This window comes from Dermochelys coriacea, chromosome 11 (assembly GCF_009764565.3).
Source record: "Dermochelys coriacea isolate rDerCor1 chromosome 11, rDerCor1.pri.v4, whole genome shotgun sequence".
NCBI classification, from domain to species: domain Eukaryota; kingdom Metazoa; phylum Chordata; order Testudines; family Dermochelyidae; genus Dermochelys; species Dermochelys coriacea.
The window spans coordinates 4,130,142-4,156,772 of NC_050078.2; the positions used below are offsets into that span (position 1 = coordinate 4,130,142).

The 26,631-nt window shown below is 48.3% G+C and overlaps 1 protein-coding gene across 1 annotated transcript in view; it reads left to right on the forward strand.

The window, feature by feature from the left end:
* Positions 1 to 8,543: 8,543 nt before the first annotated feature.
* The window catches only part of IGFBP5 (insulin like growth factor binding protein 5), a 32,941-nt gene continuing 14,853 nt past the window's right edge, over positions 8,544 to 26,631 (forward strand). The window contains exon 1 of the mRNA XM_038422723.2: positions 8,544 to 9,539. Within this exon, the coding sequence (XP_038278651.1) occupies positions 9,203 to 9,539 (337 nt within the window). The 5' untranslated portion in view covers positions 8,544 to 9,202. The remainder of the gene's footprint in view (positions 9,540 to 26,631) is intronic.

The window sequence follows — 26,631 nt, forward strand, 5'->3', positions numbered from 1 at the left end:
GTCCTCGTTCCATCCAGCTCCCTGGACATCCCAGAATTCATTGCTGGTGCTCTTTGTGAATATTCTCCAGCCACTGTATTCCCTTGCTGAAGCACTATAGGATAGCAGCCCAGAATGCAGTGTTACAAATACCGTCAAGCAGTGTGGAAGATGCAGACACACACAAGTGGTCATGTTGGGGGGGAAAGCTGCTACATGGGTACATCTAAATAGCGTTTGCTGTAACCCAGTCAGGTGAGGGTGTCATGAACGGGTTAATGAAATGTGGCAGCACGTGTAGTGGATGAGGAAAAGAAAATGCATAGTTCAGAGTATATAGCTAGGGCCTATCTGTACTTCCTAGTCATGATGCATATTAGGTGATAACATTCTCCCGCCCCGGGACATCTGCATTATTGATTCCAGTGAGGCTGCAGAAGCAGATGGAGAAATGGTAGCGACCCCTCCCAAGTGTAGTGTCAACTGTGTGTTCTGAGATTTTAATCTTTGAAACAAAGGAAAAGCAGAGCTACAAAGGCAGATTTCTAGGCATGGGTGAACCCTCCAAATTGTCAACGTCCCAGCTGGCTGGAAAACTGTGACTATTATAAATTTAATTCATAGTAATCTTGGAAAATTATAACTTTTTTTTTTTTTTTGGTTTAGCTTTTTTGGCAACCAAGAAAGGTAACTCAGTGAAAACGCTGGCCAGAAATCCAGCAGAGCTTGAAACACTTCAAATGAGGAGGGGGAAAGAAGGGGCGTGGGGTAATTGCTTAACAACGGCTCTTGGAAAAATACCATAGTCATATTTTCATTACTCGGGGGAGGAAGGAAACAAGAAAGAAAATAAGTGGCAGGATTGTCGTTAGAAAATAATTGTGATGAATGTTAGAGATGTGGGGCGTGGAGGTTTCTGGGAATTAGTTAAAGGGCCCGCACCCAGCCTGTGTTAGTAGGAACTGAAAGGAGTTGGTATCTGACAGTTGCTCCATGTCCCATTTGGAATGAGTTGTTAGGTCTCAATCTAGTTCCAAGTGGGCATGTGTCCACATCACAAAAGCCAGCATTAAGGTTGGTGCTAACTGGACCCATGATGACAGTCTCAGCAGACTGGCCAGGATTTGAATGGGCCATGACGACTAAACACCGATCTTTCTCCTTGTTGGTAAACATAGGTGGACATTCCATGCCCACTGCCAATGTTGTACTTGAGAGACAAGATGGATGAGGTAATATTTTTTATTGGACCAACTTCTGTTGGTAAAAGAAACGAGCTTTTGAAATTACACAAGGCTCTTCTTCAGGACGTGATGCTCTGTGTAGCTCAAAATTCTTGTCTCTTTCACCAACAGACGTTGGTCCAATAAAAGATATTACCACACCCACGTTGTCTAGCTAATATCCTGGGACCAACACGGTGAAGGCATTCTGTACTTGTGCAAAGGACTTTTGCCTTTCGGGCTTTCAAGCCATGTCATTCACCATGGCAACATTCATTTCGAATCACAAAGTGCTCTGCAAATAATTAAGCCTCACAGCTGCCTTTTGAGGTGGGGAAACATTATTCCCACTTTAGAGGCAGGGAAACTGAGGGTCACAAAGTGGATCCATGACACAGGCTGGAACAGAACACTGCTTTCCTGATTTCCACTCATGTGCTTTAACCACTAGACAGCACTCCTCCTCTTTTACACTTAATAAAGGAAGGGTTAAGAGATGCTATGAAGCAGCACTTAGATCCTACAGAAAACTCTAAGAGAAAATGATTAAATAGAGCAATAGATAAGAAAGAAAGGAAATAAGCATATTTGCTTGCAGGACAAAATTGTAACCTAACTTAATGTTTCTCCTAATGGACATTTTTATTTTAAAAAGTCAAATCCAATCTGTCACACTGCTGCAGAATATTTCAAAGCAGATTGACCACTGGTTACTATGGATCCACAGTATTTAGGCACTGTGCTACACAGCCAGGCAGGTGGCTATCAAAGGAAGCACAAATTAACTAGCAAAACCTGGCCCCAGAATTATGCTGACATCTCTGAGAACTTCAGCAGCCATCCTAAAAAATTGACTGGCTGGATTTCAAGCAAGGTTGCTCTTCTGGAGTCACATACCTCAATGGACATGTCTCCTATTCAATGCAACCTACTTATTCATGCCTCTCCTCAGTGCACACAGAAACCCGCACACCTTTCTTCTGTAGGGAGATCTCTACTCTCAGTGACCTGAAGTACTGCTCCGATATGCTCCGGAGAGTCGAGGCTGTTGGTGGAGTTGATACTTCAAAGTTGTGCCCAGCCAGGTCTTTGACATGACCAATGGGAATGCTCTCAGCACGCCACCTGCACAAAGCCAGTCCACCCCAATCATGCTACAAGCAACAAGGAAGTAAAGCAGGCAAAGCCATGTCAGCTTATGTGCCATGATAACCCAAGATGGCAGAGGAAGGATCCATGTTTGTTAAATGGTAAAAGACCAAATCAGTAAGGGAAGAGAAGTTATTTTCAAACTTCTCAGGGGTTATGAAATGACATTGCACAACAAGTCTGGCATATGGGATGGTATATGAAATTCATGGCCAAAATCTGCAAATGGACATAAAAGGCAGCCATCACTTAGAGAGAGAGCTGGATGTTTATTAGTGAGACAAGGGAGACACAGTACGGTGCAGGTGTATTCCCTGGATTCAGGAGATCAGTACTCTTCTCTCTTGACTCCTAATGTGCCCTCTCTTGCTTACATTACTACGACACATCTCAGAATCTGTAAAAATGTATAGGAATGGTAAGGAAAACCCAGAAGGTGCCAAGATCCTTTAAGGAAGCTTGCTTATCCAGAAGCTGCTCTCTGATTCCATCTACTGTAACTATCCGGCGTATTTCTGTTGCACCCATCGCCATGGTATCTAGAAGCTGCAAAAGCACCATGCTTTGTAACAGTTGGCATGACAAACCCTCTGTATTTTATTGCTCCACAAGGTAAATAATTGCTTAACACCTATAGAATGCAGCAGGCTGGGGCATCTGTTCAAGTTTCCCAGAGTCAGCTTGAATTTATACTTCTTTTATTTATACTATTTGCTGGATATTGATGATGTTTCTCTTTGTTTTTATTAGACGCAGGTGTTTTCTACACTTCAGCTGGGAGCACTTTCACTTTGCAGCCAACTCCAGTCTTGAGTTTGTGTCTTGGTCACCTTTTGAATGTGATACTGAGAGAGCAACTGATTTTTTTTCTTTTTGCTGCCTCAGCAGATGCTTGCAGCCCCACCTTTTCACCATTAAACTTAAGGAGAGATACAGTCAGTGCCTCTGGCTGGGGCCAAAGAGGCATTGTTTGAATCTAAAATGAATTGCAGTGAAAAGCTGGCCTGCAGGGAGGGAGGGAGGGAGAGGGAGAAGAGAGAGAATAATAAAAAAAAATGTTAAACTCCCTGAGCACATTGTTTGAGGCACTCAGAGCACTTTCGAAGATGTTCGTTAGTTAAGCCTCACAACTCCCTATGATGTAGGTCACTTTCGTTAGCCCTGTTTTGCCGATAAGGAAACTGATACCCAGAGCAGTGAGATGACATGGCCAAAGTCATACAGCGAGTTCTGGGAAGAGCAGGTAACCCGTGGTCTTGTTCTCCACCATGTGACTCCCATTCGGGTCTGATGGGGTGTTGCCTCATGTCCTACCGAGAGAGAATTGGCTCCTGTTTCTCAGTCCCATGCACTAAGCAAAGGAAAGAAAAATCTCTATAGCCCTTTAATTATGAAATAACTGTCTATCAATCCAAGAAACTTGGGCCAAGTTCTCTGGTCACCAATCAACTTAGATTGTGGAATGTTGCCCCTTAGCGGTTTCTGCCCATGGAATTTAAGCACCCTTGTTAAACTTAAATTTGGGCAAGATTTTCAAGTGACTAGTGATTTTGGATGCCTCTGTTTTTTGGGGTGCCCCATTAGAGACCGCTTACATGGGCTTGATTTTCAGAAGCTGGGTACTTGGCATTTTCTGAAAATCATTCTCCTCTTTACTAAAACCGAGGCACCCATAACCGCCAATCACTTGAAAATCTGGGCCAAAGATCTTACATAATACAATACTCAGGCAGTGTAGCACATCTCAACGACCAATGCGTTGAGCTAGTGTGGTTTAAAATTAATACTCCCAAGAATCATGTTAGGAACCAAAACACTGATGCTGTCTTCACTTAAAGCACTGAAGTATTTAGGTTATTTTAGTGATACAGAAAACTGCTTGCAAAGAGATCATTTCATTCATCATTGCCCAAACCATGTGTGAAAGGATGTCCCTGGAGGTAAACATCCAATGTATCCACTATGCCACCTAGTCCTCACAACTGCTATTACACTCACCGCTCCAAGAATGCTCTGCCATTGTGTTTTGTGTATTGGTACATAGCTGGTTTTAAAGTTGCTCGGTGCACAGAACTGCAGTGGTTTCTTAAATGGTTGTTATGATTACAAATCAGAACGCTGTTTAAAGGGACAGTGTCGAGAGAAAAATAACGTACTTGGAAAGAAAAAAAAAAAAGAATGTTTTACACAAGATACAAAAAATACCTTACAGTCAATAGGAAAATAACTTGGAAATCAAAATCCCCTTTTCTTGCCTGTTTATTTTTTGCACTTCTCTCTGACTTCACTTGTTATTGGTCAGTTTTCAGTCTCTGGTTCTTGTGCCCTAGCACCATGCTCTTGAACCCCGTGAAGAGATGTTCAGATTCCAAAATAGCTGTTGTCGCTGGCTTTTCTTTAATTGCATGAGAACACGTCTTTTCATGTTTATAAAACTTTATTCTCCTTCACAAAGCCTACATTTTGGGCTGAAACTAATTTGACAGTGTTCCCTAAGGAAAAAAAAAACAAAACATCCATAATTGTGAGTCACCTCTGAACTTGTTGGATATTCCAAGTGGCACCAAAATACACTGATGAGGCCAGACTAAAGCATACGCTCCATCTCTTTTATCACATCCTTGAAAGCCAGGGCTTTTACACATTACAGAGAGGATTATAATGAAGTGTAACATAGCTGAGAAGTAAAGAACAGTAACCATTTTCCAAAGAGATCTTTTGTAACAAAAAGCCATGTATAAAATATGCAGTGTATAGAATTAAAGTATATTAGAAGAGGCTAACAGAAACATGGATTTCATCCAAATGCTTTCTGTTTTCTCCCCAAATAAGAAACAGGTTTATATAAATTCCAAATATTCTCCTGCTACCCCCTTGCAATGTATAGGAATGGAGAGATATGATCTTTGCTAGTCACAGGTTCTCTTATGCTGCTAACTGGCTGTTTTCTTTTTTTCCATTCTTTTAAAGTGAAATGGTTTCTTTCTGGCTGGTGAAACATGCCAGATTGACAGCCTTGGAGAGGAGTTCAGACTCCATTCACTGGCAACTCTGTCAAGACTACAGACAAGGGGACTGTTTAATACCCACTCTTGCACTGCAGCATACAGGACAGAGGCTGCTCTTATCATTTTGAAGAGTCCTCAGTCGAGAGGCTACAGACAGGATCAGCTTATGGCTAAAGGTTTAAGGCCTACTGGCTTAAGACTTCAGACTGCCTCTTGCCATGGTCTTGTGGTTAGAGGACACAGCTGAGAATAAGGAGAGTGTGCTAGGAGAGGGGGGCACAGCATAGAACTTGCTACCCAGTCGGAAGGAATTTAGAGTATCTTTAAGACAGCTTTGCTCTCGCCCCTGATCCCCCAGTGTAACTTAGCTCTAGGGAACTGTCCAAATTAGGGCAGCCTCCCTAGCCTCTCCACAGTACTGCTGGGAACCTCCACCCTCATACGCACCACCCACTCCCAGTCCAGCTCCGGCCCCCCGTGGCTGGGCTTGCAGAGGCGTCTTTGGAAGGCAGGCCTTACACCTGTCTTCCACAATGCTCACGCCAAGGGCGTCCTCCCATGAGTGGAACTGGGGCTTTATTCATCATGCTGGCCATTTTTATACATTGTGCAGGGGCCAGAGTGGGGTGAAATTTCACCCCTGTATTGTATGGCTGTTTCCGCCCATGTCTTGCTGTCTGCAAGCCATTTAACTTCTCTATGCCTCGGTTTCCCTGGCTTTAACCATGAAGGGGGAGGAATGATCAACCACCTTAATCGCTCCTGCAAAGTACTTGAAGATCTTCAGGTGCCAAGTGCTATATAATCGCACAGCATTGCTGTTATGACATGCAAAACCCCCCTTAAAATCAATGGGAGAGTCTCACGAAAATCAACGGCAGAATATTTACAGTGTCGGTGTAGACTCGTTGGTCCTAGGACATCACAGAGACAAGGTGGGTGAGCTGACCTGAAGGAGAGCTCTGTGTAGATCAAAAGCTTGTCCCTTTCACCAGCAGAAGTTGGTCCAATAAAAGAAATTACCTCCCCCACCTTGTCCATCTAAAAGCAGGATATGACTAATATTCCATAAAAATTATCAGTGTCCAATGTAGAATTTATATTTAAATATGTTGTCTTAACTCTATCTGTCTATCTATCAGCTACCAAAGGGACAGCCATTTGGAAATAACTAAGTGTGATCTAAACAGATAGTTTACAAGAAAACCTATGAAAACCCTCCTTGTAGAAAAACAATTGACAACATTGTAAACTTTGGCATCATTGTTCAGAAAAAAAAAAGGGAATCTCACATTTAATACAAAATCCATGTATATGGTGAAAACATGAGCAATGCATTAAAACAATGAACCCCAGAGATGACTAAGGCAGGCTTAAGGCTAGGCAATGTTGGCAGAAAAAGAGTTAACCTTTTTAAGCAGCAGACCCAATGTCTTATCATAGATAAGGGTGCATTCTAGTGGCAAAATCAATGCAATGCAGGCAATCACTTTCATGCGTGAGCTGAGAAGCAACCTAAGAAATATGGAACTAGGAGGGGCAAGGGGGGGCTCTGATATTTAATTTAAATCTCATGAAGAAATGGTCGCTCCCTTTCAATTTCTTCCTTTGCCTGAAGGCAGCATCACTTAGTTGACTTTGAGAACACACAACCAAGCCCCCCAAACCTGCTTTTTGTTGCCATTGTTGCTCAAGGTGTATTGTGTCTGTTAACAGCGGTTCTGGAGTGTCAGGGGATCGGGTGATGTATTTATTAGTGGAGATTTAGTGCTACAAAAGTTAATCTTTACAAATAATTAATAAGCGCTGAAGGACTTTGTTGTACGCTAGTGTGAAGGGATGTGGCCTGACCATTTGTGTTTAGGAATGTTGTGTCCCTACCAGAAGTCTGGCTCTTTTCACATGAGGGGGTGGGCCGGGAAATTTATGGGGTAGAACAGGATTGAGATAAAATGTACAAATTGTGCTTCGCGTGGCAAAATTCCCCTTGCTTTCTGGCATCCTGCAAGGCACAGCTCACTTTTCCAGAGAGGAATCTAACACAGTTCTTGCAGTCGGCCTATCCCTGCCTTATGTCATGCTCATCCTTCAGTTTTATTAACTCTGTGTGTTTTCCGTGCAAGGAACTTGTGTCAGTGGCACAGGTGTGCATGCAAAGGAGAATATATTTTTATTAGGCATACAGCTGTGTACTGCACCAATGCACAGTTAGGAATGTTCTCTGCTCATTCTGTAGCTACAGTCCTGAATAAGTGATTGTGTTAACATGTGGTACATACATGTCATACTTACAACTGATGGACTCCTATGCACATTATCTCTCTCATTTAGGGCCTAATCGGGGGGGGGGGGTGTTCATGATGTCTTAGTGCTAAGTACTATGCCTGATAGCCAATGTTTGCAGGATTGGGCCCTGCGTGATTTAAAAGTCATTAGAACTTCAGTGGGAAATCAAAACGACAGAGCACTCTGCGATATCTCAGACAGACAGACATGCCAAATCCACAAAAAAAACCCAGAAATTGGGCTTGGTTTTGGCTTAATTGGTTTGTGAGTTGCTTGTTGGCTAGTTTTTGGCTTGTAGCTTGTTGGGCTTGTTGCTTGTTTGGCTTGTAGCTTGTTGCTTCTTTTTTGTGATTGGCTCCTGGCAAGGAGGGAGGCAAGTGGGGATAAGGGGGGGAGAGAGTCAGGGGTGCACAGCGGACCCACCACAGTCCCAGACTACACGCTGGGGGGATCTAGTCACATAGAGCGTTGGGGTTCTTGTTTTGAAATGGGATTAGCTAGATTTTTGGCTCATTGTGAAAGTCGGGGTGCTTATTTACCACTTGAAAGTTGGCAACTGTGCTCACAGAACTTCCCAGACAAATCCTCTCTCTGTGTCTCTCTCAAGCCTAGCCAGAGCTGCCCTCCTAACTGTCCAGTGTTATTGGGAAAACTGGAGCAATTTCTTTTCGTGACCCTCCCTTCTTCCCCACCCCCAATCATATATTATCCTTGATCGTTGCCGGGGTTTGAAACCTAGAAGTCAAAAGCTGCAGCTCCCACCCCCACTCACTCTGAGTGTGCACTGACATTGCTCTAGTTCTGGCACCCCTCCAAGCTGAGGTGTCATTGGGATCTCAAATTGCAGCTAAGGGCTGGCAGGCAGCCAGGGCAGTCTATTTAAAAGACAGCCTGCTCGGCAGTATTCAGTCTCTTTAGAAACTTCTCTGGGGGGAAAGTGTGGAGAGATCTACAAAGTGGATTTTTTTTCCTCTTTTCCCCCCCCCCTTCAATTTTCTTTTTCTTTTTTAACTCTTCTTCTGCAGCCTTTGCGCACAGACACACACACACAAACTTTTGCAGAAAACTTTTCTTGACAGCGCTGGAAGAGGAGGGGGGAGGCAAAGCGACCCAATCAAAACACAATGTGCTTTCAACCAGCCTCTCCAGCCGCCTAGCGCTACCTGCTCTGCCGGGTTTCATGATTCTTTGCAGCACTCCTGCCAGGAGCCCCTTCCGCAAATAACTTTGCTCCCCACTTGCCCTCCTCGCCCAGCGTTGGAAACCTGCTGGGGGGCAGGGCGGGGGTGGGATATTTGCTGCCGGTTTAGGGAGCCTTCACAACCCAGCTCTTTGCTGGCTTGTGATTTATTCCCCCCGCCCCCCCGCCGTGCACCCCGCAACCTGTTGCAGCCAGGCTGTGCACGCTGGTTATTTTGAGGCCAAACTCATCATCATCATTCCCGGGACTTTTTTTTTTTTTTTTTTTTTTTTGGAATTTAGAGGGGGATTCCCCCCCCCCCACGCCCCCTCCCCCGCTTTAAAAACCAACTTTGCATCCTCGCTCCTGCCTGGAAGATGCTCCCGACCCTCTGCCTGCTGCTGCTGCTGGGCACGTGCCTCGGCGGCTCCCAGGGCCTGGGCTCCTTCGTGCACTGCGAGCCGTGCGACGAGAAAGCCCTGTCCCTGTGCCCGCCCAGCCCGGCGGGCTGCGAGCTGGTGAAGGAGCCGGGCTGCGGGTGCTGCCTGACCTGCGCTCTGGCCGAGGGGCAGCCCTGCGGGGTGTACACCGAGCGCTGCGCCCAGGGGCTGCGCTGCCTGCCCCGCCAGGGCGAGGAGAAGCCGCTGCACGCCCTGCTCCACGGCCGGGGCCTCTGCCGCCACGAGAAGAGCTACCGGGAGCAAGCCAAGCTGGGTGAGTGGCTGCGCCGGACCCCCCCCTCCTCCTGCTGCAGCCCCTGCGGGGGGGGGGCATTGCACCTGCCCCCCCGGCTCCCCCCCCACCTCCATGGCATTGCTCCTTTCCCCCTTTGCTTGTCTCCCCCCCACCCCGGCTCCCCCCCACCTCCATGGCATTGCTCCTTTCCCCCTTTGCTTGTCTCCCCCCCACCCCGGCTCCCCCCCACCTCCATGGCATTGCTCCTTTCCCCCTTTGCTTGTCTTCCCCCCCACCCCGGCTCGCCCTCACCCCCCCCATGGCATTGCACCTTTCCCCCTTTGCTTGTCTCCCCCCCACCCCGGCTCCCCCCCACCTCCATGGCATTGCTCCTTTCCCCCTTTGCTTGTCTCCCCCCCACCCCGGCTCCCCCCCACCTCCATGGCATTGCTCCTTTCCCCCTTTGCTTGTCTTCCCCCCCACCCCGGCTCGCCCTCACCCCCCCCATGGCATTGCACCTTTCCCCCTTTGCTTGTCTCCCCCCCCACCCCGGCTCCCCCCCACCTCCATGGCATTGCTCCTTTCCCCCTTTGCTTGTCTTCCCCCCCCACCCCGGCTCACCCTCACCCCCCCATGGCATTGCACCTTTCCCTGCCCCCGGCTCCCCCCCACCTCCATGGCATTGCTCCTTTCCCCCTTTGCTTGTCTTCCCCCCACCCCGGCTCACCCTCACCGCCCCATGGCATTGCACCTTTCCCTGCCCCCGGCTCCCCCCCACCTCCATGGCATTGCTCCTTTCCCCCTTTGCTTGTCTTCCCCCCCACCCCGGCTCACCCTCACCGCCCCATGGCATTGCACCTTTCCCTGCCCCCGGCTCCCCCCCACCTCCATGGCATTGCTCCTTTCCCCCTTTGCTTGTCTCCCCCCCACCCCGGCTCACCCTCACCCCCCCATGGCATTGCACCTTTCCCTGCCCCCGGCTCCCCCCCACCTCCATGGCATTGCTCCTTTCCCCCTTTGCTTGTCTTCCCCCCCACCCCGGCTCGCCCTCACCCCCCCCCATGGCATTGCACCTTTCCCTGCCCCCGGCTCCCCCCCACCTCCATGGCATTGCTCCTTTCCCCCTTTGCTTGCCCCCCCCCGGCTCACCCTCACCGCCCCATGGCATTGCACCTTTCCCCCTTTGCTTGTCTTCCCCCCCACCCCGGCTCACCCTCACCCCCCCCATGGCATTGCACCTTTCCCCCTTTGCTTGTCTCCCCCCCCACCCCGGCTCACCCTCACCCCCCCCATGGCATTGCACCTTTCCCTGCCCCCGGCTCACCCCCACCCCCATGGCATTGCTCCTTTCCCCCTTTGCTTGTCTCCCCTGGCTCACCCTCACCCCCACATGGCATTGCACCTTTCCCCCTTTGCTTGTCTTCCCCCCCCCGGCTCACCCTCACCCCCCCATGGCATTGCTCCTTTCCCCGCCCCCGGCTCACCCCCACCCCCATGGCATTGCACCTTTCCCCCTTTGCTTGTCCCCCCCGGCTCACCCCCACCCCCATGGCATTGCACCTTTGCTTGCCCCCCCGGCTCAGCCCCACCCCGCATGGCACTGTACCTTTCCCCCTTTGCTTCCGCCCCCGGCTCCAGCCGGGCTCACCCCCCCACACACACACACACTTTGGGCATTGCATCTTTCCCCCTGCTCCAGCCGTGCTCACACCCCCTCCTGTGCTCCCCTGCTGTGCCCCGTCCCCCTTTAGGGCATTGCACTTTTCCCACTGCTCCCACCGCACTCGCATCCCCTCCTGCTGCTGCCCCTGCTATGTCCCCCCACCCCCTTATGGCATTGCACCTTCCCCCCCTTGACTCCCCTCTGCTCCAGCTGCGCTCACACCCCCTCCTGTGCTCCCCTGCTGCAGTCTCTGCTGTATCCCACCCCCCATAACATTACACCTTTCCCCCTGCTCTCTCACCCCCCCCACTCCAGCCGCTCTCGCACACACCCCGCTCAGTGCTCCCCTGCTGTAGGGCATCTGCTCCCCAGCCCCCTGCAACATCTCCCTCTCCCCCCCCCCGCAGGGGATCCTCCCTTATCCCCTCTCTGTTCCTCTCCTCCTGCTCATCTTGCTGCACCCTCTTCCCCTCCTATTGTACCCCTTACCCAGCTTGGCTTCTCCCCCAGGGAATCCTGCCACCGGCCCCCTCCCCTGATCTTCCACCTCAACCTCTCCTCTGAAAGCTGCTGGTTCCCTGGCCCCTCTGTCCATCCTCCCCTCAGCTCCTGCACCCTTCTCCCCTGTTTGTATCTACCTACCTCCCCACCCCCTCTCCCTTGGCTTGGCAGCTGACTTGAGCTTTGGAAGTGAAGCAATACAAGCCAGAGCCTTCCATGCCAAATCCCCACCCATCCAACCCTTCAGTTCAGCCCCCAATGCCCCCGCAACACATACCCCCTCCCTGCCACTTTAAGACCAGCTTTTCCAGCTTGGCTGCTGGAGGTCTTTGCTGGGCAAGGAGCGGGAGCAGGTGCATTGGGGAAAGGAAAACCCAGATGCAAAATGAATGCAAAAAAAAAAGAAAGCCAAGGTGGTTTCGCCTTTGTACACTGCAGATTGCAAAGGCAAAAAGGAAGCTACATTTCCTTTCATTATCTCCAACTTTGGGATCCTCTTTAGAGTGACCACCTGGCCCTTAGTTCATTGATTTCTCCCTTAGGGTGACAACCCATCCCTCATTTTAAGATATATTGAAATGTATTAAAACTGATCATAAGAACTATTTTAAACGTGACACTGGAGCTTATGATAATTACACTGTATAACTGAGGGCAGTCACAATGTACACCTGAAAGAAAAAATACATGATGTGCTAAGGGAAACACTATTTCCCTAAAACGTCCCTTTAAATAAAGCATTGTCCCTTACTGTTCATAGGGTTTTTCCCTGATTGCCATTATCCCTGCCTAAGATCCAGTAGGATCCTGTTGTTCTCTGTCTCCCGTTTGTGCACCTTCAACCACGAAAGGGAAGGGGAGGGTGAGAGGAGACCCTTATAAAAACTGCAAACTGCTTATGCAAAAGAAAAAAAAATCCTTTTTTCTTTTTGCCAAGCCGCTCTTGCATCCGTGCATCGGCGATTTGCTCCTCATCCCTTCCAACACCCAATAAATCTTGCCACTTTTATTATTTTTCCCCCCTTCTGCTGCTGCAGGCGTGTGTTGCTTTTTATTTGTCTTCCTTCATAGCAAAGCCAAATATATGTATTGGCAAAAAAAAAAAAAAACAAAAAAAAACCACCAGTCAGGCTATCTTTGGAGCAGTTTAAAGGCACAGGCCACTTGCCTGGATTGTGCAGAAATGTGGATTGGGTCTGTTAAGTGGAAGATGGTAAAAGAAGAGCTGATTTCCTGTCTTGGAACCCAATAAACTGAGTAGTAATCCAGTAACACTGAAACCATGTGAAATGTCCCCGTGTGCCATGCATGTCACCCATAGCATTATTTATTCTTTGTGTGTACGTGTGTGTGTGTACGCCCAGTGCAAGAGGCAGGCGGTGTGGTCAGGGCAACAAGTAATGTGGCTAAAATGCAACAGACAACGCGCTGAGCTCGGCTCCCTACCTGCAGTTCAGTGTAACAACAGTGCCCCTTGCAGACAGATGGCACCAGTAACACTTTGGCTTTCCACTTATTTCTCAGCGAGCTGATTATTCTCTTTCTCTCTCCACCCTTCCCAAGGAATCCAGTCCTATAGCAGGTGCATAGATGTGAACCACTTGGCCAGGCTTCCTTTAATCGGCTTGCTTTTTTGTCCTGTAAGGCACTTTCTGGCTCTGGCTCGGTCAGGAATCCAGCGGATGAATGGGGTGAGAGAGATCGGGTTGAGGAGTTGTTTTACTGGTGGCCTAGTGGCCTTCCACTCAAATCTTGCAGGTGGGCCCATTGGGAGCTCTGTTGGTTTCTCAGATTAAGTGAACAATTCTGAACGTCTGAACTGAAATTTAGAATAAAACAACCTTCCTGAGCCAAGAAATGCCTGGATTGTATTGGAAGGGAGCAGCAGAGTTAGCTTTAGACTTGCGAGGTTGTAAAAATCAGGAATTTCTGAGGACAAGGAGAAACAAAACAAAACAAAAAACTCCTCGTGGCTTTTGAGTGGTAGAGGGTGAGAACAGAGAAGTATATTTTCATAGGCAGGTTACTAAGCAACTGGGGAGGAAAGAAAATGAAGTTTGACTTGAACTTGCTGGCCTCTGCCAGTTTGGCCAGAAATCCAGGGACAATGTGTTGGGGAAGCTGGCCTGGGTTACAGTCTCTGGATGTCCAAACTTGGCCCTGAGCTGAGAACTGCTGTGAAAGAATCAACCATGTATAACTAAGTGACGGTTGAGAGGGATGGATTCAGCTGCATATTTATTTATTCATGCTCTTGCAGCAGGTCTGTTTAAATCCACTTCTCAGAAATATTTTTTTCCTCCTCGTTGTTATGGTGGATAGACATAATGCGGTGGAGATTATAGCATAGGACTGGAAGGCAAGGGACCTGGCGTTCTACTGCCAGCTCTGCTATAGACCCGCTGTTTTACCAGGGGGGTTGGTTCACTGGCTCTCACTGTGCCTCAGTTTCTCCAACTGTAAATTGGGAATAATGATATTGGGAAATTAATCTACCTATATACAGGCTACATTCATTAATGTTTATAGAGAACTCTAAGTGTCTTGAATGAAAGCCGCCACAGAACTGCAAAGGAATATTATGTTGTTCGTTATTAATATTACTGGTGCTTAGATACCCGTGTGATGAGTAACCTGTCAAAATACTCTATTATCAGCGGGATCGTGTCCTTACCTTCAAAACTGTAACTTACCCCAGTGAAATTTACAGGACTGTAAAAACACAAGCAGCATCATTTATGTAGCTCGGTTTTTAAAATGTGCCTGCTCTTTCCGTTTTTCTTTCACGGTTTGCCACATCACACCACCGCCTGTTGACCTCAGAGACAGAGAGGTCGGAGACAAGAACCAGAGTGGAGTTTACTGGCCAAATACAAGTCTACTGAATTGAAAAAGTTCATGGAAAAACAAATGTGGCCAAAAATTTCTCTCTCTCATTCCTTCTTTCTTTCAAGAAAGAAAAAATAATCTCTGGCAAGTTTCCTTATGAAACTCTGAGCCAATGATAACTGTAGCTGCGAGGGAGAAATCCAGAGCTAGCTTTAAGAAAATGCTTTTTGCTGTGTCAGCTTAAACAAGACAGGAGAAGCAGTGGGTGTACCTAAATTCCCTGCAGCTAGTACCAGGTTTAATTCTTTATCATTCCCTTGCCAGATTTTCCTCTCCCTCTTCCATGCTCTCAGTTTAAGTGTGCTTTACCATGTGGCTGGGTTTAACAGAGACACAACAGCTGTAAATGAGTGACTGGGATATAAGACGGGGCAGGTGTGCCGCTATAGACTGGAGGGCTGGGGTGATCTGGGGTTAGATCTAAGGGTCAGGGTTAGGGCAAGGGTCATGGGAGCAGGGAACTATGTACACACTACAGTTACGAACATGTGCTGTCCAGGGGAAAACCGGCATAGTGATCTGTGCTGAGTGGTGAGTTCTTTGTGTGAAGCTGAGACCATTAAAACCCTTGAGATCTGAAAGCTAAAGCTAGTAGCAACAGGCTTGGAGCTCTCGGAACAGAAACAGGAAAAACTCCATTTTTATTTTTGATGTAAAGTTTAAAAAAATGGTGAAATCCATCAGATGCAAGCAACAAAGTTGTTTTTTGTGGTGTGGATCAAACAGGAAGGGATAGGGGCCCCTTGACGGGCAGATTCTGCCACAGCCTCGTTTTTAGAGCAGGAACAAGTTTATTGAGTAGTTGATCCCAAAAAAATGTCTGCCTAATCCCACCAGTGAAAAGATGCGTGGCTGTGTGTGTATTATGTAGACCAAATTCTGATCTGTCTTGCACCACCGTTAATCTGGTATAACTTCACTGACGGCAATGGAGTTACTCCAGTTTTATATGACTGTAACTGAGAGCAGAATCTGACCCTATATAAGTGAGCCTAAGCAAGTTTGAGGAAATCTAGAGGAAAGTCGAGGGCCCTGGTCATGCAAAGACTTAAGCACACACAGACTTTAACCACATGTGTAGTCTTACTGTCATGTCAGTCACGTGAATAAAGTCAGTTATATGCTTTAAGTCCTTGTAGGATCAAGGCACAAGAAAACATACATGGGGATTGGAAGAAGGGGGAATAGACACTGTTGTAGGGTCTTTGCTGACTTAGGTTAGGCTCACCTCTGAACCTTTCCTAAGTATATTGTAGATTTAGTTTGGCTATAGATATACATCCCCTGTCTGCATTGATAAAGAGAAAAGAAGCCCCAGGATGGCCTAATCTGCTCCATGGAAGCCAGGCATCTGTCTCACAATACTCAGCATTCTGGTTTCTCCTTATGTCCACTGAACGTTTTGCCTGATGGCAAATGCATCCGATGAAGTGAGCTGTAGCTCACGAAAGCTTATGCTCTAATAAATTTGTTAGTCTCTAAGGTGCCACAATACTCCTTTTCTTTTTGCCTGATGGCAGTGACGAGCTGTATTTGTGGGGCTTCCCAGTTTGCTCGAGGGTCTCTATCGGGGCAGGAAAGCAGGCGCTTTCTGGGGCGGCAGTTCCTATGTTCTTAAGTAGGATTTCCGAGGCCCCCTGCCCTGTTAGGGAGTAAAGAGGAAGAAAGGAGTCACGAGAGCCTGATGGTCATTTCTACTTTTGCTGAGCAGGACAACTGGTGAGCTGCAGTGCCTCATTGCTTGAGGGTGCCAACCTGCACAGCACAGCCGATAAAAATGCCAGATTCGGCCCCCGCTTACCAAACACCTTGAAGTCAACAGGCAGCTACAGAGGTGTAAAGGAAGCCAGAATTCACCCAGAATGCTCACATACATATGTGTCTACCTGTATCTTATTAGATTATTACATATATAAAATGTGTGTTGACAGGCCCCCCCACGTATGTATAGCTACTCAGATATGTATGGGACTGTATAATATACTATAGACATACGCACATATACACTCACTCATATATGCAATAAGACGTAAATAGAGAAGCACTGTATGCATTACTATTAATATTTAATATATGTATTTAGGGTAGCCCCCGGAAGCCCCTGTTGAATTGGGGCCCTGTTGTGCTAGGCGCCAGGTGCTGTGCAAATGCATAGGAAGAAGAGCTCCCAGCCCAAAGTGCTTGCAGTCTAGTTCAAGACGAGACACAAGTGAGTACAACAAACAGAAGGGCAGGGGGAGAGGGGCTAATGGTGGCAGCAGCAGCAGGAAGACCTTGTGGTGATGTCATCAAGCTGTGTGCACAACTGGATGGAGCTGAAATCGTATAAGATTTTTTCTTAGCTAAATAAATAGCACTGACCCCCTCTCGGCCTCTCTCTCTAGCTGCTGCGAGGTTGGAGGTCTGACAGGAAGGGGGTAGGTCGAGGAGCGGGATTCGTGGAAATGAGTGCAGGTGTCTGTCCGGGGAAGTTGTTCCACCCAGAAGGGGCGGCAGGCAAAAAACATGGAGACAGCTGTGGTGCGGGAATCTTGACTTCAGTAGGGGAGCTGAGGAAGCCGGGTGCTGCAGCAAGAGACAAGTGCGGGGAAAGAAGGGAAGGCTGTCAGGCTAGGAAGTGAAGCCACGGAGCTTGAACTCGGCATGGGAAAGCCAGCCGAGGGATTTCATGACTGCAGCAGATGCATTTGTATACGGGCCAGAGGGCAGCGATGTGGGTGCTGAGAAGGAGGATGTCGGCGTCGGGGCAGGAAATGATGAGGGCCGGGATGGGGCGTTTAGCCGTGAGAACAGAGAGCTTAGAGATGCTGAGGAGGAAGAAGCGAAGATGGCCCGGAGGAATCAATTATACATTTGCCAGCCAGAATAATCTGTGGCTGGATACGCAGTAATAATCTGCAAGGGAACATAATGCAGGTAAAAGATGTCACCGAGAGACTGAAATCGTCTTTTAAGCCTCAGGTCAGGTCCTGTGTGGGCAGCAGCAAAGCGGGCCATCTGCTGCCCCCTCAGCTACAGAGACCACGTCTAGCTAGGAGACGGGGAGGGTCTAATCCCAGGCCTCTGTGCTCGAGTGCCAGCGAGCGGGGGCAGCTGATGTCAATACCGGTCCTTTGAGACCGCCAAGATCATTGAATCTTGGCCAGGAGATGGAAAGGATTTTCAGTCTCTATCGTCATGGCCTTCCTTCCCTCCAGCGACATGGAGGTGAAATGCACCGAGGCTTGGAACCACCTGGGGCCATAGACCTTCAGCAGGCGTCGGTGGCCACGGCAAATCTCAGCCAATGTTACTTTTTAAAGTGGCTCTTCGATGCTAGTGATCTAAACGGGCGCTGGTGTTTACTTCCGTTCAGCCACTTGTAATTTGTTCCTGCAGGTGCAGGATAATATGCTTGCAGAAATCCAGAGCCCTCTAGAGTTCTGCATGGTCAAATTCATCTGGAGAGAGACTGATCTTTCAGAAAATGTCTCTGAATTTCTTGTCGCTTTATGTTTTCATCAGTGCCTGCTACAGACTAGTTCTGCCTGTTACGCAGTCACCAGCTTCTTGCTGAGACAGCTCTACAGACTCCAGCTGAAGCAAATAGCGAGCTTTGAATATGGCATATGGCAAGAATCTGGCCATCAGGTGACAGATGCTGCCAGTGACGGGTTAAGTTCACCGCTTGGCCTCCAAAATTTGCATAGGTAGAATTTGCAGGTCTACTTGTTTGTTCATACAAATCCCTGATCTGTGCACACAACCTCAGAGGTCTGCAATTTATTAAATCGAGCCAGGGTGTTTTCCTGAAAGACCTGCCCTAGGAATTAGTCTGAGAAAGTTCTCTGGTCTGTGTTATACAGCAGGTCAGTTCTGGTCTTGGAATCAGAGGTGCTGGAACAATTTGTATAGTGGGGGTGCTGAGAGCCATTGAACCAAACTATAAATCCTGTATATAATGGAAACTACTTCAAGTCAGGGGGTGCGACAGCACCCCTAGTTCCAGCACCTATGCTTGGAATCTATGAATCTATATGCAAACAGGCACAGCCATAACATTTTTAAAAGTAGGGGCCCTCTTGGAAAATAGAGACCTTTAATGGCTGGATGCCAGTAGATAATGTTCAAAACTTAATTCCCTTCCTTTGGTGCCCCCTTTAGGTGACTCCTGGGGAAGTCAATGGGAATTCCACATGCAGAGGGCTTAAAGGATCAACCCTATTTGCAAACAATACTCTAATAACGATGCTTAGCTTTTCCCTAACACTTTTGTTCTTCCGAGGATTTCAACTGGCTGTTCAAACGTTAATTAAGGCTTACAACACTCGGTGAGGAGTGAAAGCTCTATCCCAAGAGAACTGTGCACGATGTGATTGCTTTAGCTTTGCTGATGGGGATGACCAGTCTGGGTGCTGTTTAAGGTGGAGAAGGTCAGTCTGATAGGTATTTAATGCAGTAATTACTGAGCTAGTATCATAGATTGAGCTTAAAGGGCACTTTTTGATCAAATTTGGTCCAAAAAATTGATTTTATAAAACCAGCACAAATGTTTCATTTTGGTTTTTTTATCATTTGTTTGTTTAATTCAAGTAGAATCTGTTTTTTGGTTTTTTGGTTTTGTTTTTTTTTAAACAATCCTTCTGCTCACTTTTAATAACCCAAACACTACCGCCTTGCCTTGCCTTAGGACATGAGAACCAGACAGTGAAACTGAAAATGTCTAGAAGCAAAAGTGAAACTGACTAGTTGGTTTTCATTTTTTAAGCCCCACGAAATGCAAAAAGGAAACAAGAATCTTAGTGAAAGTTTTTTGTTTTAAATTTTTCTAAAAATGGTTTTAACAAATTTAGGTGTTGCTGGTAAAATCTTATTGTAATAAGATTTTCTATCTCATTTAGAGACAGTGCACGTGGATAAGCTCTTTGTACACAATTGTGTAGTACAGATGCAGTCATACAGACTGGTTCATGGCCTCTAAGGTCATAGAAAGAGGCACAGTTTGAACGTAAAACACTTTGCTAATTCCAAGAACTTATGCAGATTTTTCTGGAGGAGCAGTATAGGAAAAAAATGTCCTTTCCAATCATTCTGTTTGGATAATTTTATGACCAATGAGGGCCTGGTAATAATATATGGGTGTTCCGTTCTCAGGCTTCAGGGTATAAGATGTTCTCCTCCGGATACCAAGAAAGAGTTCTGTTTCTTACTATACAGCCTGGTACAGACAGCTAAGTGCATTGTGGATTATTGGGGTGCTGGGGTTTGGGGAGGACAGGGGTTGTTGCATTGCTGCGAAGTAACAAACATGAGTCATTACCGGAGGCAGGCAGCTGACCTGATAGACCAAAAATCTCAGCTAGTATTACTTCTCCTTTGTTCTAATTGGCCAAACAATGTGTCTTATTACACAGAGGTAGCCTAGTGAGACATTTTCCTACCTGGTGTAACAGATGACTGTGTGTGCTTTAAGGGCAAATTATGGCCCTTTTTGTGTGGGTTCGCTAGCCAGGAGCCCACAGCAGTACTTTATGGGTTGGCCAGCACCCAGCATAGTAAGGGGAATGCATTTTGCCACAGCATGGGAGTCACTCGCAATCTTTGATCTCACAGGGAAGTCTCCATCCCTGGCAGTTTTTTGATCAAGGTTGGCGGTTTTTCTAGAAGACCTGCTCGAGTTCAAACAGGAGGTATTTTGGGGAAGTCCTATGGCCTGTGTTATGCAGGAGGTCAGACTAGATGGTCACAGTGGTCCCATCTGTCTTTAGACTCTGTCTCTGTATTCATCCTCAAAACACCCCTGGAAGGGAGGCCCGTGCTGTTGTCACAGGGGAACAGAAGGATGGAGAGGGTAAGTGACATGCCAAGGTCACACAGGGAGTCTGTGTCAGAGGAAGGGATTGAATCCATGTCTCTTATGTTTTGGGGGGTTGTAGCACAGAGAGGGAAAGTGCTAGGAAGGATTGGGGGTGCAGGTTCAAATCCGACTTGGGAAGCAGGGATTTCAGTCTACCATACAGGAAGGGGGGAAGCATCAAGCTGGGAGAGGAATTGCCTAGGTTGGCAGCCAGGAGCATAGTGAGTAGTAAAATGATTAAATTGGCTGATCGATTTCCTGCTGATGAGATCTATTAGAGAGTAGAATTGTTTCCCAAAGGAAGTGGCAGAAAGCCGATTGCTTGCAACGATTAATGCTGAGCAGCACACTGCGTTGTAGGAAACAATCTCATGCTAGTGCAGAGATGGGAGCAGATGATCCAACAGATCTTTTCCACCCGACTCCAGGGACATCCTTGAGAATCAGGCTGGAGTCATAGAATATCAGGGTTGAAAGGGACCTCAGGAGGTCATCTAGTCCAACACCCTGCTCAAAGCAGGGCCAATCCCCAATTTTTGCCCCAGATCCCTAAATGGCCCCCTCAAGGATTGAACTCACAACCCTGGGTTTAGCAGATTAATGCTCACACCACTGATCTATCCCTCCCTGTCCCAGAGTTGAGTGGTTTAGATGTGTGGTTTAGATGCTGAAGGCACAAGTCACTAGGTTAAGTTTCCCGTTGGGTTTTACTTCGTCTCTTCCAGAGCATGCACGCACACGTTTCTTCTGCGGGTTATAGCGATTGTGCTCTCTCTTCTGTTTTCCCTTTTTCTTGATAGTGCTGGTGAAAGGTGATAGATTGACAGCACGAAAGATGGAAATCCTCCCTGTATTTGTCCCCAAACCAGCACTAGATTCCTCCACGCAATCCCCTCCTAATCCACCTCACCCCTTTAGGGATGACACAAGAGTTCAGTCTCTGTGGTCCATTGAGTGCTTGGCTTCTCTGCTTAGGCTGGCTACAAGGGCCCCAATGTATTAGAAATGGTGGATTTTGTGATGTAGAGACCTGTCCACCAGGAACAGGTCGGTGATTCCCCACCCACCCCCTCCTCTACCTCCCCTGCTCATTTCTATTAGGCCACTAAACAGCTGTCAGATTATAACAGCTTTCACTCACTACTTGCCTGCCTTGGAGTCAAACCAGTGTCCTGGTGGTGAAAGGCCCCCTATCCTGTTACCAATCCCCAGAGCTTTTTCTGGGCCAGGGGTTCTCAAACTTCCTTGCTCCGCGACCCCCTTCTGACAACAAAAATTTCTATGCGCCCTCGGGGGGGCAGGGGACCGAAGCCTGAGCCCGTCGGAGCCCTGCCACCCTGGGTCAGGGGACCAAAGTCAAAGCCCAAGGGCTTCAGCCCCAGGCGGGGGCGCCTGTAATCTGAGCCCCACTGCCCAGGACTGAAGCCGAAGCCTGAGTCCTGCTGCCCAGGGCTGGGGCTTCGGCCCCGGGCCCCAGCAAGTCTAACGCCAGCCCTGGTGACCCCATTAAAACCATTTGAGAACCACTGTTCTAGACTTTTGTGGCTACCTCTCATGCAGCTGTCTTTAAAAGGGAGCTTGGCATCTGTAATGGGGCACATCCCCTCCTCTAGAGTCCCCTGCTCTAACCACTTGGAAAATAAGAAAAATCTCCTCTTTATCTGAACATTGCCCTGGGGCAAAAACACTCCCTTATTCTATAGCAATAGCCAAAACTTCTCTAATCTCACCCCTGGAATCTCTAGTGTCTGGGATCCTCACTCCTGAATACTATTGTATTTACCAAACCTTTACCAGAAAATACTATTGTATTTTCCCCTAGCTTCCAGGCCTGTTCTTGTTATGCTCCGTCAAGCCTGGCTAGGTTTTGTTTAGTTAACTCTGATTTATGTTCTAACAGTGCTGTCATTTCAGCAGAACGTACATGCACGTTTCTTGCAGGCTGCAGCAAACTGAGCCGGACTCCAACTGAGCTTTAGGGAAGGCTCCAGCTAGCCAGAGAGAGCAAAGTTATTAACAATCCCAAATTGACAGCTCCTCCCTGTGCCTCTCCTGTTGAGTCATCTGGCACCAGGTCCTGAGGAATGATTTCTGACCCTTGCTGTGTGATATTTGTTAGGGTCCTGTTCCAACCTGCCGTACCTCCTTCATAGCAATGCAGCTGAGATTTCTTAGGGGAGCTCATTCCTGCTTTGGAGTTGTCTCCTGGGGCCAGATCCCTGGCAGCTCAGGGCCTGGAGTGCCAGAACATCCTCAGGGAAAAGTGTCATGTTCCCGTTTGTCACATAAAGTTTTGCAACTTTTTTTACCAGTAAACACAGCCATGACGAGATGTTGGCACCTGTGATTCCAACCTTCAGGCGCCCCGTTACCACCAAGCAATTCATGGGGCTGTTTACAAATCATTTTCTAGAAGCGTGTTTCTCTCTCTTTCCCCATCTCTCTCCTTGCTGCTTGGAATTCCTTGGAGGATGGGTAAGGGAAGGACTAGTTACTTTCTCCATCTGTGGTCTGTGTCTGGTGGAAGGGTGTGCAGAGAGATTTAACCATTTTAACCTCTGATCATGGCAACAAAAATATGGGTCCTGACAATATTGAATTGAGCTGCCTCTCTACTCTCCCTCTGTTCATCCCTCTGCATCTTCTGTAGTTCCAGAGGTCATGGAGAAATCCCTACCATCTGGAGAAATGCTAATCTCTCCATCATCAAGACTGAAGCTACTGCAGCTTCCCATTGTAAGCCTGATTTTGAAACCGCTCCTCCCCCACAGCCCACTGTAGCCTCACCAAATCCAATCCAATCCACCTGCCGTTCCCTTGTCTGGGTCTGGTGCCTGAGTCAAATTGCTTTTAGAAACCCATGAGAATGAGCCAAGGCAATTCAGAGAGAGGATTATTTGCATTAGAGGCCAGATCATCAGATGGTGTAAATCCGCACAGTGTGACTGAAGTCAATGGACCTTCATCGCATTACAGCAGAGGGAATTCTTGCCCTCAGTGTTTTCATTCCTTGGAAAGTTTCCTAATTGTTTTATTTGTTTGATATTTGTGGCTCACCCTAGCTCAAAAATGGCTTGAACTAGGAACGCCACGTGGGTTTTTATTTTGTTGGCCTCACTGAGGACTAGCACCCGTGACAGCTATAGGAGCGTTTGGTGGCCAATACTGCTAACACTTACTCATGAAGTCAGTGGGACTGTTTGAGTAAGTGCATGGATTTTTCACCTGCATAAGCATTTGTGGGACTCCTAAGTTATTACAGGCAGTTAAAATAGTTGTGTGATTGAATAAAGGGAATTACAGCACTCTCTACCACTGCATCCCTATGCCTCCTATAACAAAAGTATATTGGAGGGACTGTTTTACCTCTCCTAGTGACGGAAACACATCAGCATCACAGACAGATCATGCTAAACTAGCGATCTGACCCTCTGTCTACACCAATCGGGCCTGCACTTGTAGTACAGGCTGAAAAATGCAGGTCTAAATGAAATCGTTCCCCTGGGTGTGCCTTTCCCAGGCACTAAACTAAGCTGCTTTCTTCTCCAGCTCAGCCCAGGTGCAACAAGGTCATTGGGTTAACGCACTCCCAGGACTGCATTTCAAATCAATGCCATTTGTTTTAGAACAGCCCAGGGTGTAAAACACCTTCCTGTCCCTTGTCCCATATAGTCACTCCCTACAGGCGAGCAGCAGCTGACTCAGCAGAGTCTTCTCCTGCGTGTTGGTGCAGAGGAGACGCTGATCGGGTGAGAAGGCCCCAGTGCGCCACTGGCTCAAATAGCTCCTCGGGAAGGGGAAGGCTTTTGAGTCACCACTTCATCCAGCTGGACTTGACAGATGGCTCAGCCTGGTTTTCCCCAGTTGGGTCCAATGTGCTAGAATGTTGGTGTCCAATTCTCAGCTTGTGAGCTCATCGGACTAAGAGATGGAGAAGAGCTAGTAGATCCTCCAGCCATTCTCCAAACCATCGCAGGGTCATTCCCTACAGTACCTGCTCCAGTGCGTTACTCTAGTCTAGTTCTAATAGTCCGAAGTGATGACTTGGGAGACGAGGTCACACATCACACTGTCCGAGAAATATCTGTGATATCTAGCCTAAATATTACCTCTTCATCACACCTAGTTAGACCCCCGAGAGCCACCTGAAATCATCCTCCAGCTGTTTACGCTGCGGATATTTGTAGGCTGCTACGATGTGTACTGTTGATTCACCACTTGGCTAAAGTAGGCAAAACGTTGGCCCATAGTTCAATGAAGCATAGAATATCAGGGTTGGAAGGGACCTCGGGAGGTCACCTAGTCCAACCCCCTGCTCAAAACAGGACCAATCCCCAATTACGTCAATCCAATAGTTCAGTCCTTCCAGTCCCCTGATGACTTTTGCTGCTCTTCTCTGAGCATCCCCCTGTTGAGCGATACCCTTCTCTTAAGGGGATGCGCCAAACAAAGCAAAACATCGCCGGAGGAAGGGACCGTCGTCTTCCTGCTCCAGGATGTGATGCCGTTGCCTGCGCAGCCTAAAATTGAATTAGCCTTTTCTGCAGCCACATGTCACGTTGCAAACTTGCATCAGATGTGTGCACCACTCGTACTCTGGGCCACATTCAGCATCACTGTTTCTCACTTGCTCCCTCCCAGCGGGGACTTGCGTTTCAGATTGTATTCCCTAGGTGGCTTTGCGTCAGTAGTTCCAGCTGAATCTGCCCATTTCTAATCCATCCCTCCACCCCCTTTGGGGGGGGGGTTGGATTCTGTCTGCATCGCTGCGTGCGACTCCTCCCAATTTAGTCTCATCTGCAAACAAACATCATGGATGTGCTCTACATGCAGTGCGGCAGATCCTACCCCGACCCTTGGCAGTCCCCCCAAGAGCCCCCTACAGCCCAGAACTCTGCCACTAACTCTTACCAAGCCCAAAGCCCATGGCAGCTGATCACGTCCGACTCAAGCCGTCGCTCTGACTTAGAAGGACAAGGTCCCCGAAAGCTGGCTTGAGCTCAGGCCCTGGCCGCTCCCGCGCCTGCTTGTGCCAAAGGATGCTGAAGCTGAGCTCAGCGTGCCAGGCTGGAGATCTGTGGGGTGGAGGTGGGGGGGTGCCGGGGCACTGAGATCACCAGCTGACCTCAGCGGGGCGTTGGACCTGAGCGGGAACTCTAAGGCGCGAAGCCTCATGCTGACCAGCCTCCCTGTCTGCCACCTGCCCTCCTCTCTCCTCCAGCTCCCTGATGAACGGGGTCATTTGTTCACACAACTGCTGTCGTTAGAGGGCCCGTCCCTCCTGCCAGGGTTTTCCTAAGCAGCCCGTTATTGTTGAGGCGTTATTCTCTGGTTGTAAAAGTTCCCACTCTTGAACCAGATCCCAGCAGCCTCCAGCAGGCTCTGTGCAGTCCCTCATGCCCTTCGCTTTCACAGCAAAAGGGAAAACCCTGCCAGGCGGTTGGATCAATATGTAACTCACGTGGGTGGGGTGTTCTGCCCCCTCTGGGGGCACCGAGACCACTTAGAGATTAATGAGTCTGCTACAGCCTCAGCTAAGGGCCATGTGGCGTTTAGCTCATGTAGTAGAGGTTCATGCCTTTAGCTCCAGAGGTCCCAGGTTTGATCCCTCCCGCCGACAACCAGAGTCTGTCAGTGTTACACTGAGATTGGGCCTGATGCCCCTATAGCTCAAACACAGGTTCAGTTCCTGCAGCTAGGTTAGACCAAATGGCTCAGGGACGTGGTGATGGGCTGCAGAGCCTTCCCCCCCCCCAATCATGAGCACGGGTTCAAATCCAGCCTGGGTTAGAAGCGACAAAGTTTGTCAGCTGTGACGGGTTGCTATTAAAGTCACAGCTGCATTGCTCTGGGTGGGGGTGAATGGGCAGGGCTGTTTACCACCATCCACTGCAGCTAAGCCATGTACCCGGCCAAGCAGGACCCACAAAAGTAGTAAATACAGCGGAGGGTGGGAGCCCCTCCTCCCCCAGGGAAGGGTCAGCAGAGGTCCCAATACACTGGATGAGACACAGCCAATCGTCATTGTTAGGGGGGGAGACAGCAGGGCTGAAGTCAGGGCAGGATCAAAGCAAACCCGGGTCCTCCTGTCTGGGCTGTGCTCCGTGGAAGAGTGTGCACCTCAAACACAGGCCAGCAGGGTGGAGCGGGAGGCCACCATGGGGCTGCCTGAGGGGAGATTGTGCAGCTGCCCTGCGCTTGGGAGTTACTAGTACAGAGGAGCCCAGGAGGGCTGGAATCTG